Source organism: Cheilinus undulatus, linkage group 15 (genome assembly GCF_018320785.1).
Source record: "Cheilinus undulatus linkage group 15, ASM1832078v1, whole genome shotgun sequence".
NCBI lineage: Eukaryota > Metazoa > Chordata > Actinopteri > Labriformes > Labridae > Cheilinus > Cheilinus undulatus.
Window position 1 is genome coordinate 27,707,912 of NC_054879.1, and position 12,522 is coordinate 27,720,433.

The 12,522-nt window shown below is 38.4% G+C and overlaps 1 protein-coding gene across 1 annotated transcript in view; it reads left to right on the forward strand.

The window, feature by feature from the left end:
* xpo4 (exportin 4) overlaps positions 1 to 12,522 on the forward strand; it is an 86,421-nt gene that overhangs the window by 27,143 nt on the left and 46,756 nt on the right. The window contains exon 7 of the mRNA XM_041807354.1: positions 4,937 to 5,049. Coding sequence (XP_041663288.1) covers positions 4,937 to 5,049 — 113 coding nt within the window. The remainder of the gene's footprint in view (positions 1 to 4,936; positions 5,050 to 12,522) is intronic.

Consider the following 12,522-nt stretch of genomic DNA (forward strand, 5'->3'; position numbering starts at 1 on the left):
CACTAACACACACACCCTCAGACAGGTGCCAACTTTGTGCCGAAAAGTGTGTTGTGGTGTGCTGTGGTGGGGTGTGTGCATGGGGAGTGACTGCGGGCTGGTGTCAGAGGAATGCATGACCCTGCCGGCCTATGCCGCTGTTTGGCTTTGATCAGACATTCCTCCAGAAGTTTCCACCTTCTGCTGTCACCGAGCCGTGGGCCAGTGATACCATTTTAGCGTGCTTTTTTATTTGTTTAGTGTGGCTGATAAAGGACTGAAGAAAGAGGATAGCTTTTTTGGACATCTACAGAGAGGAAGATCTTTTAAAATAACACACACAAGAAATATAACACAAAATTGATCATGGATGCACAATATTTGATTTTTTTGCAATATGCCGACATTTACCAATTTACAATACAAAAGTTTTTCAGGCCTAAAAATTAATTCCTTTAAAAAAACACTGATATAACTGATAGATACAGCCAATATATCAGTTACAAATACTGGCAGAAGTTTCTATATCTGCTGATCCAGATAATTCCCTTTTAAGCAAATATCTGCTGATTCTAATATCATGTCAGTAATAATTTGCATCCCTTGAATCTACATGTTTGTAAGGAATTTTTATTTATAAAGCAGCATTTATACATAGAAATATATAATGTTGGAAAATTAAAAAAAAAAAAACATTTAGCAGTTAGGAGCGCTAAAAGGAAATTTTACATTCAGAAAAAAATAAGACAATGAATTGTTAATATTAAAGGGGACATAATATGCAAAAATCACTTTTTCAGGCTTTTCTTATAAATATATGTGCCCCTAGCCTGTTCACAATCCCCTCAAGTACCAGAAAAATCCATTCCCTCTTCCCCTCTCTTTCTCCACCTTTCACAAAATGTGTGCTGAAACGAGCTGTTGTCAGATTTTACACTAGGTACCTCACATGGGGAGTAAGCACCCGTCCCCAGGTTTGATTGGCCCTCCCCCACTTAGAGGAAAGTTCCGCCCTCCTCTACTGATCCTCTCAGCTGCCAGCTGAGATGCTGGATAGCTCAGTGGGTTACCCTGCTGACTATTGTGTGGGAGATTGATGGTTCGAATCCCAGTCAGGTCCTAAACTTTAAATAAAAGTGTCTGTAACATCAGGAGTGCCACATTCATTTCCTGAGAGGTGCATGGTCAGGGGTGGAGACAGACAGCTTATTAACATTTAAAGCCACAGACACGGAAACAGCTCGTTCTGAGCAGGGCTGAAATAGAGGTGTTTTTAGACATGCAAAAATCCAAAGCTGGAGTGTTTTTTCAGCAACAAACTTCACAGACATGTTTTAGGGACCTCTTAGACCAATATAAGCTTGTCTTAAAAGGGTAAAATATGTCCCCTTTAAAATGAATAAATAAATGCATTTATTTATAGACAAAAAAAAAGAAAATGTTTTTCAATTTCCAGGGCAAGAATTTTTACCTTTATTTGTGATTTTCTGGTGCTTTACATTGTTATCAAAATCTACTGTACATGCTTTGAGCTTTGAACTGCTATCCGAAAAAACATGTCATGTAAAAAATTGTAATACAAATACTTACAGTGCTTAACAAATTTATTAGACCACCACCAAAAGTAAGGTTTATGCCACAGCTGCCCTAAATTAACAACATTGGTAATTACCAAAATCATTTTTTATGTTTCTGCAATGGTTAATACACCAATATGTAGAAGCTCTTTAACCAAAATGATACTTTCAATGCTAGAATATAATTATTATTGTTATCCATGAATGTTCAAATTTACTGATTTACAACAAAGCTGAAAAGATAGTAAAGCACATTATTATTTCTTGATTAATATGTCAAATTCTAGTTATTTACTTGCATTCCTGAACAGAAAAATTAGTTTTAATGGTAGAATGTTATGCTTGATTAATTTCTGACTTCTCAGAGAAGCCCAGTAAGCCGGCTCAAATTTGGGTATAAAAAGATGAATTCAGTTTGAAATTCCTCATTCCTGTTCAAAATGGTAAAATATGGAGAGCTCACTGAAAATGAAAGAGAGTCTGCATTAAAGCACTCCATGATGCAGCTGTGGCATAAACTTTACTTTGGGTGGTGATGTAATAAATGTGTTACGCACTCTATATACAGGAAAAATAAGGGCAACCCAAGTATATCAAAGCTGACCAAGTATGCCAGCACAACATTTTTCTCTTATATTAGATTCTTATATAATTACCATCTTTGTGCTTTAGAGAGACATCCAGTTGTACATCTCTGCAGTAAATGCACTGATGGAGGTGCGAAGGATGGCCATCTCAAACACCTAAGCAATGTCTGTTCATCAGTGCAAGTATCTAATATACCAATCAAACAACCAATGCATTTATGCATTTAGAAATGGTTGAGGCATTCAGCTGAGGTTCAAACTGAGCTTCAGAATAGGCTAGAAAGGTGATGTAAGTGACTTTAAAAATGTCATTGTTGGTGGTTGTGGTCTGGCAGACTTTCATGGGTTTTTGTAGAAATTCTGACTCTACTATAAAGCAATACAGTGTCCACAGTAGTCATAGCGCAGGTATGATATGGATGAGATCATTTTGCTTATTTTTGATGGCTACTTAAATGAGATTGAAGGGATAAATTTGCCTTGAACTGATGTCAAATCTTCTGATTCTGATTTAAGATTTTGGTTAATATAGAGCAAAAAAGAGCAAGAATAGATCTTTTATATTTTTGTATTTTTTAAAACAAAGAAGTAAAGAAAAGAGGTGTTATACTAGGCAACAACAAATGGTTCATGTTTTTATTTCCTCTCAGCAGGGGCAGAAACAAGTGGATTTCTTGGGAATGGTGTAATTGAAACTTCTTCAACAGATACACTGTAAAAGACTAAACAGTACAAATGTAATAATAAACAGACAATGTTAGCAAAAATAAACAATAAAATACACAGCATGTAAGTAGAATTCATTGCACTAAAGTAAAACAAGTAGTTAAAAACAAAATACCACATTGGCTGCATACTACAAGAAGTAATTTCTGGTAAAGTCCACCGTGATCTTTTACTGGAGAATTACAGTCATTTTAGGCTAGGTGTGTCATGGCTGTGCATTTTAACAAATCAGGGCTCTCAGTCTGCCCATGTCTCATGTGCATACTATCAAGGGAATAGAAGGCTTGTCTATTTTTCCACAAGCTGCATGCATCTCTCAGCCAAAACAGACAGAAAGAGGATGCCTATGAGGCACCAGTCCAGCTGAAGTTGTTCTCCAAATTTCAGCTGTATTTCTGTTTCTACATGGGTGGAATTTGTGAGGGAAGATAAACGCAGTATGAGTATATTTAAGCCTAGTTTGACATTTCTGTAGTAAAACTTACCAAATTTATACACAGTGCTGTTTATTCTGAAATTTTCACAGCTCAGATGGCAATACAGTTAATTGAGTAATTTGTCTGGGGATGTATTGAGGTAAAATTTATTAAATACAGCGCTGTGACAGAAGAGACAAGCAGCACATGTACCAATGAAAACTGTGACAGTGTGTGCTGGTGTAGACATGTCCACAGCCACGTGCAGCAAACATGCACCCAGTCTGAAATGGTCCATGCTTGCTGCAATGAATCTACAGTAAATCACACCAGAGCAGATCAACAGCACTTCAGAAGCAACTTAAAAATAAAGGCATCCTAACTTTAACCTAATGATGTAATTGTAAGTAGTGATATTGCACCAAAAGAAACATAAAATACAACCCTTGATATTTATTTCAACATTCTCATTACTTCTCCAGAGAAATAAAAAAAAAATATAATGCAGCATTTTATACCTGTTGATCTTTTCAGTAAACTTATCAGTAACTGTACTGAAAAATTGTGCAGGCATGGACACAGAGAACTTAAGTGGGGAAAGTAGAGATGGATGAAAATTGTGATGGCGTGAGAAGAGATCTGTTTGCTTATGAGAGAGTTCATATGTTTTAATGTTGAGTGAGAAGTTTGAAAGCATGGTCACAACATTTTTTTTGATGAGCGAAGGAAAAAGCTTGTTATGAGTTTGTTTTGGAGACTTGAGTAAAGACAGGAAGTGTTGTGGCTGAGTGGGGAGAAAGTGTGTTATGTTGTGGGTTTGTGGAAAAGCTTGTTGTGGGTGTTCGGAGACTCTTAAATAAGGAGACAGACATTGTTTATGTGTGAAGGAAAAGGGACATTTGGAAAGTCTTAAGATTAAAAAATTCTTGCAGTTTGTAGAGCAGTGAGATTTCTTTGTCAGTGTTGAAGAGATGTTTGGAAAGAGAATACACAAAAAGAGGAAAGTTTCAAGTGAAGAGAAGGTGCTTGAAAAAAAGAGTCTTGCAGTCATAAGTAGAGGCAAAGTGATTGGCTGAGGAGAGAGAGGGAGGGTCACAGGGCAGCAAGGAGTCTCGAGGACATCTTGCAGAGGAGTGGACAAAGAGGCAGAGAAGCACAGTCTCTATTGGCTGCAGGGAGAGCAAGACTTGTGTGTTTTAAAATCTTGAGGAAGCAGAAGAGAGAAACCTGAGTGTGCAGGAGGGGAGAGAGAGGTGAAGAAGAGGACAAGAGAGAGTCAGCCAGACAAGTCAGAGGGTTAAAAACAAAAAACAGAAAGAGAAGAGGTGGACGAGAGGGTGAGAAAGAGTTCCATTGTGGTTTCAAACTGGCTGATGAAGAGCTGACTAAGGAAAAGGAAAGGAGGACAAGAAAACAAAGAGAGGAGGGTGGGAAAATAAAGATTGATGGTGTTAATGAGAGGGGAAGCTACAGAACAAGTTACAAGTCTCAGCTGCAAAACCAAAAACTGAAACACAGCGACCAGAATCCCCAGTGAGAGGCAGCTTAGTGACAGGAGCTTGTGTGACTTTGAGTGTGCCACTCCTCCTCCTTCTCTTCTTCTTTCTCCTCTTCTTCATGCTGTTGTTGGCCTTAACTGACGGTGGGTCACTGGGGCGCCACTACATCGCCATGTTCGAGGCAACACAGAACGTCATGCTCAAGCCTACAGAGTCCTGGAGGGAAGCACTGCTGGACACACGCGTAATGGACCTCTTCTTCACTGTGAGTAAACAGTTTATTGTCACTTAGTTGCTTTTAAAGCTTCTGCTGGCCTTGGTTTCTTTAATATCTCATTATGTGTATTTTGCTCTCATGGTTCTGTAAGGTTTTGGTTTAGCAGGATAAAAAACATATATTTTTTTTAAACAGTCTTGTGATATTAGCTCTTTTGATCTGTGAAGTTCTTACCATAACATCCAAAACAGGTACACTGAATCATTATTTGTACTCTTGAGCTTTCAGCTGCACATCAGGTTCTGAAAATACTGTATGAACTCTGCACTTGATTGAACTTGCCAACTGATATACTTCAAATGTAATCACACAGTGTTTAATGATGTATTTTATGTTATCTTGTTTCATGTTATTATGTGCTCCCCTGTGTGGTTGTTGATTCATTTCATAATATATTTTATACTCTTTGAGGTTGCCAGATTTCTCCAGTGATTTCTTTATCCATTGCCTGTAAAGACATAGATGTCAGTTTATGCTCATTTGTAGAAGCCAACAACAACAAAGTGAAAGAAGAGCCCATGTGAAGGCAGTTATGTTGGACTCAAAAATGCTTAAATCATGGCCATCTATACTTATATATTTACAGCATTAAACAGTTTGTATATATTATTTCTGTTGTACGGTTTGTATCTAAAATTACAGGTTCCTTAAACACTGTGGAAAGAAGGACTCACCTCCTGTTTAAGTTTTTTCCAGTTTCTGTAATCAACACTTTCCTGCAAGAATAACTTTAAAGTGTGTTCTAGACAAATACTTAACTGTCATAATGTAATCATAATTACCAGTAGCTGCCTTGGTACTTTGCTCTTCTTGTCTTATGTAAGCTTGTATATATTAGTTTTATAGTTTACAATTTTTAATGCTTGTATAGAGAGCAAAGTTCAGTTCTCTGTTTGCACCCCCATATCACTGGAGCTTTTTCTGTTTCTGACTACTATTGAACACTTTTCAATAAGCTCTTTAGTTTTTTTTAATCTTAACTAACTTGACTAGGTGAACCACCAGCATGCTGTAACTGATAGGCAACAGACAGTGCACTGTCAAGTAGGGCTGTATGATTTCAGCCAATATGATAACCATGAATATTTTTCTCAAAAATTTACTACTATTATTATTCAGTGTTTCCCCACAGGATTTTAGGAAACTATGGTGGGGGGGCACCTGAACCATGTAGGGGTGTGATATGATCCCCTGGGTGTAATGTTTTGACATTTTGAAGGTAAATGCACCAGTCTTGTGCATTTTAGAGCAAAATGAGGCTTTAGTTATGGAAATATTGTTATCTTTAAACTTTTTTTTTTGCTCTTGTAGTAATTAAATCAGAGATGAGACTTTGATTGACCGATTCCAGTATTAATTTTTTTCTTCTTAAGGTTGATTTTTATCTAGTCTTTAATCGATTTTTCATAAAAGATATTTTCATAACAGAGCATCAAAAAACTATCAAACTGCAGCAGGTCACATGACCATCTCAGATCTTATCTTTAGCCGTTTTTACACAGAGATTCCGCAATAAAGGCGAAAAGGAATGCCCGTCTCTGTTCCGCAACGAGCAATTCACACAAAGGTGTAACAGAGCCATGCACGCCTGAGCTTACATACACCCTGGCACCCCGTAATCAGATGGCAGCCGCTGCCCGAGCTGCTGCTTTCAAGGAAACTAGAAACTTTGGATTTCTTGGTTAAAAACTTGGTATTTTCTAAATGAAATATGGGGAAAAAAACTTGAACATTCATTTTGATCGATTAGATCCAACAGACTTTTTTCCTCCATGTTTCTGAGTTGGAGGTCCGACTTTAAACAGTGTCACAGCGCACATATTTACGTCGGAGGAAACTTCAGAGTACCGAGCTCACTTAAACACATCATGGAACTTTTCAGACGCTGCTGTGAGCAGAGATGTGTCTGCTCTCTCCTCTCCTGTACAGAGTGTGATCAGCTCTCTAACCTCACAGTCTCTCCAGTTAATCCACATTATTCTTTGTTTTATCCCCCTGTTGTTTTCTTCCATGAAATGCAGCTTGATTAAACCGCGCTGGTTTTTAAATCTATATTATATTATAAAATTATATTATATTATATATATATTATTAAATTATGGAGACAGCAGCGCACACTCGCCTTGCGGAATGCCGCGACGTCCTTTCACACTCGTTGTGGAAAAGTCTGTTACGGCTCTGGTACTACTTCTCGATCCGGATCAGAGGTGGGGTGAGATCCACCCCCATTGCAGAACAGTCGCTTTCATACAGAACGGCATTGCAGAACGAAGGTGTAACAGACACGGAAAAGAGAGGCAGTGTGAAAGTAGCATTTAACTAATCTCTACCAGAAAACTGTCACAGCAGAAAGTGCTTGGGAATTACTTGTTTAGTGTGTGTTTGAAGGATTGTAATGTTAAAGTTTAGTTAAATGTATATGTCTGGTCTATCGCAATATTAAAATCCACAAAGTCTCAATCATCTGTCTCAATCATACTGGTTTTACTTTTTTGTATTTTTTGGCCTTGCTCTACAAGCAAAGCTTAGCTTACTTTTTGTTTTAACATCATAACAATGAAATAACGCCATTGAATTAACTTGAAAAAACTTGTAGATGCCACGCATGCACTCTTGAACACTTTACTTAATGAAATAATCTGCTTGTCTTTCTGAGTGTTTTTGTTTCCATCCGTGCATGTCTTCCTGTCAGGGAGGTCGTTATTCAGTTCCAAAGCGATGCTCCTCTTGTCTCGTATATTTCCATTACAGTTTCCTTGTGACCTTTTTCACCCTTCTTATTCCCTTTTTTACTTTTTCCCTCTTCATGGTGGTTTATTTATGATAAACAAGCAGAGACAGTTTGCCTTTTCATGTAGGACAAACAAATCTCACTTGACCTCGTCTTTTTGGCACATGCAAAGTTTTTACTAGTTTTGTGGGTTTTCAGATGCACCATTAAGTAGATTTATTGGTGCTTTTCAGTGGGGTCGTGTTATTGTGAATCTGTCCACAGAACCGCCCTGTGAAGTAAATGTGTATTTCTGTGCAGTGAATTTGTGTGTTTTAAGAGGCGGCCCACGCTTGGTTAGAAAATGGTGTGGGGCAGAAAAGTGGAGTAAATGGGTCAGCTGGTTCCTCTTACAGATACATTGCTCCAATAGGCAGAAGACATCTCCTGTCTAATTTAGGCTTTACCTGCTGCTACCTGTGTCACTTCTCTCTGGTCCATAATGCCGCTCTGTTACTCTTTCTTACTGACTGAAATAAAAACAGCCTTTATCTACCATCTCAATGTACTACCCCAATTTCATAAAAGTTGGGGTGCTGAGTACTAGTAAAATATAAATTAGAATGTATTGCAATGGCTTGCAACCAATATTTTATTCACAATAGAGCGTAAACAACATACCAGATGTTGAAACCGAGGCATTTTCCATTTCATAAAAATTGTTAACACATCTCAAAGAAGTAGGGACAGGGCAGCAAAAGGCTGGAAAAGTGAGTGGTACTAATAAAAACAACTGGAGGAATATTTTGCATCTAACAAGGTTAACTGGCAACAGGTCAGTTCATGACCTGGTATAAAAGGGTCATTTAAGAGAGGCAGAGTCTCTCAGAGATTAAAATGAACAGAGGTTCACCAATCCGTGAAAAATCTGTCTAATATCAGAAAAATTTCCTCAAGGTAAAAGTGCAAAGAGTTTGAATTTCCCAGCAATTACAGTACATAATATCATCAAAAGATTCAGAATCTGGAGAAATCTCTGTGTGCAAAAGCCAGCGCTCATTTACAGCGCGTATAACTCTAAGCACCCTCAGTTTTCATTTCTGCGTGCTTCTCATTTGCTGTTTTACGAAAGTGGAACTGTAACTTTTAAGTCTGTCTTAAAATGCTCTCTATGAATATTTTCTTTACTCTATGAACTATTACAAAACTACTTTAATACAAAGGAAGGAATAATTCCCTGATATTAGCTGCAGCTCTTGACCAGGAAATTATATCTGTACAAATGTCTTTGTGCATGAGCTAGATTGCAGTAGTAAATAGCAAGGAATGCACAATATTATCGGCATGATATCTGTATCAGCAGATATTGACTTGAATCATTAATTATCTGTATTGGTAGATATTGGCCAGTATTCGTAACTAATACATTGGCTGCATATATCAGCCTACCTTGATTTTAATATCTACTGTATGGACTGAAAAGTTTAAGTTTTGGGCATTTTTGTGCCTTTATTTGTTAGAGTAGGACAGTGGATAGAGTTGGAAACAGGGACGAGAGTGGGGGGAGATACATGCGGTCAAGGGCCTCATGCCGGATTCGAACCCGGGCCGTCTGCGCACATGGGGTGTGCCTTTAACCACTAGGCCACCTGCGCCCCTACCTTGAGGCATTTTAACTGTTGAGGACAGTGCCTTTGAGTTTCTCTTTTCCAATGACTACATGAATCCACTGTGAAAAAGCACCTAAAACCCACTCTTTCTGAGTCCTGGAAGCACTCGATTTCAATCTTTTTTGAGTTCTACAACAGTTTTGCATTGAAAATGGGTGTTAAAAAAGTCTTTGTGGACGAGGCCCTGATTTGATTTATCACATGGAGCCATCGTCATCAACTTTGATTCTTAATTGAGGAAATATTTACACTAAAATTCTCATAAGTCTCTTTTCTGTTGAACATCAGGGATATTAACGTGAAGTCACACTTTTTGTTTCTACCATGGTTACAGTTCTAAGTTTATAATGTTAACAAATCAATAACACAAAGCCAAACAACACAGACAAGCATCAGACTGAAACACAACTTCAATTACATTATTGGGACAAAGGCTGTTATGTTACACAGCTTGCTAAAGGTTATTAAATGTTTCACATCTCTGTCAGACTGATAACCAACATTTACTGACAGCTCATTTTCATGCATCTTAAAAACTTTTCAGACTTGTTCAAATCAATCGCAAATAACTATAATTGGCTCCAAACAGTGGCTGCAATCAGAGGATTGTCACACAAGCAGGCATAATCAAGTCTTTGATTGGCCGACAGCAGCAGCAGTTTGGCATGAATAAAAATATTTGTCATTTTTCGGTCTCTTCTCTTTGCTGCTGGAATCTGCAGGATGTGTTTTGTGTTGGTTTCAGTTTTCAGGCGTCCAGTCTCATCTCTCGCTCTGGTATTTCTAGTAGCTCAACTGTTTGTTATTGTAAGGCTGCTGTGGCACTGTCAGCTGTCCGGGTGTGTGTTTGTGTTAGTGTTACAGCATCCTGCTGGTTGTGTTGTGTGCATTTCTGTGTGTGTTGGCGCATTTCTGTCTCTGTGGGGTAGTGGACATTTGAGTGGTCCAGTGTTGGTGATTCTAAGTAGTGTGTGTTTATAGAAGTTGTTTTCAAAGATTGTGTCTGTGTTTTTGCATATTTAACAAATTTACCAGATTCCTTTGCTGTCTCAGCTGCTACATCTCCTCAGCTGTGAGGGGTTGTGAGGGGCTATAAGGAGGGGGTACAGAGACACGCGCCATCAGGGTCACAGTCCACAACAGACCAGTGGCAGGATTAGAGCCCGGCCCCAGGATTAGGGGCCCCTGTTAACAACCACAGTAACCCACCCCTCACTCTCACAAGACAGCCACACACACTCATCACCCTGTTGAGGGGCTCCGGGGAGTCGTCTCTCTGTGTGTGGGTGTCTGTCAGACTCCCATTAACTGGCTCCATGGCTCCATCACTCATCTGTGCTGTGTGCTAAGAGCAGGCTGCTGTCTGTCTAGTGACAAGGATGTTTTTTGTTGTTGATATTATTCAGTGCTTTTTAAATCTTATTTAGGGATAATATGGTTTGATGACAGTAGGATTAAATTTTGTAGATTCATCCATCACTGCCAGCAGTAATAACCTGAATGCTGACATCTTGGTACAGAAAAATATGTGCAAATATATAAAAGTCTAGTGATGGGCAAAGCACTGTTATACATAGAGCAGCAAAAAGTGCTTAATACAGTTAATAAACAACACTAAAACAGGCCGAGGCACTTGTGGAATCAAAGCAGTGCCCTCCAGAATATTGGTCAATTGGTTATGATCTTGGCTGATTATTATTCTTCCAATATTTGGAATTTTACCAATTATTTTTACCAACAAACAATAAAATAAATTGACTAAAAAGTGTGCTACTTTGGCTTTGCTGTGAGACCAGTTTTCCCCCTCTGGTTCTGTTTTCACTCTCCACAGTCTCACCTAGCATCCTGCCCACTTCACTATTTATTTGACTAGATGTTAGACAGGTTCTAGCCAATCAACACAGAGGTGTGGGTGCCACTGACACAGTGGGCATATGGCACTACTTCCTGTTTTCCTGCTGCTACCGTGTTGCTCTGTTCCATTTGTTGTGTCAGCGCCATTTGAAGAGAGTCAGTAGCAACAGGTGTGGTTTAATTGTACTCTAAGCCTGTAAACAATGGTGTTCGCTAAAGAGATTTTGTGTAGATGCAGCTATAGCTGCAGTGAAGAATTGTGCACTAACATGATAATGCTGCCTGTTAGGCATGTTTTGCAGTTTACTCCCCGGGATGCCACATGCCTAATGGGATCAACTGATACTAGTTTTTTCATTTAATTGATTGACTCCAATGCCTACTATGTCAAATGTTTTTTGCAGGGATGTACAATATTGTCAGCATGACATCGGTATCAGCAGATAATTGTTCAAAAAGTTAACTATAGGTTTCAGCTGATAAAAGCATTTCTGCCGATATTTACAACCAGTGTACCAACTGTAAATATTGGCATTTATTGACCTTAATTATCCGCAAAATGCAGTCCTGTACCATCAGGTATAGATTCGAATGAGCATTTTGACTGAAGCCCCAAACACAAAACAGCCACCAGATTGTCTACTTCCCAACTCTTTTTGCAGGTATGCTTGACTCTGCTTCTCTATGTACAGGAGACACTTAGTGTTCTTTACAATAAAAAAGAGGTGTGTATATATCAGACTAGGTTTCAGCTGAAATGAGTTAGAAATACCAGCATAGTGGCTAATGAATGTGACAGAATGTCTGTCCAGTCAACCCCCAAGCTTGGAATATGAATTAGAAATGTATCCCTTGCCATGGATATTTTGAAAGTCGGTCTAGCTTGTCAGATTATAAAAGTACAGCACAATTTAAAACAAAAATGAAAAAAACAGTTTAGACTGTGAAATCGTGATCATTTGACTATTGGATCATTTGTATGCATGTTGTCCTTGAACTTTTGTCACTTGTCCCCTCCCACTTTAATGTAATGCCTTTATATGAATAGAATAGAATAGAATAGAATAGAATAGAATAGAACAGAATAGAATAGAATAATTCTTTATTGTCCACCGGGGTGGAAAATTGTCTTTGGCTCACCAGCATAGGAGACAGACAGCACTAAAGTACAAACATTGTCATACATAAAGACATATAATAGTCACAATAAAAAAGAGGTAAGATATA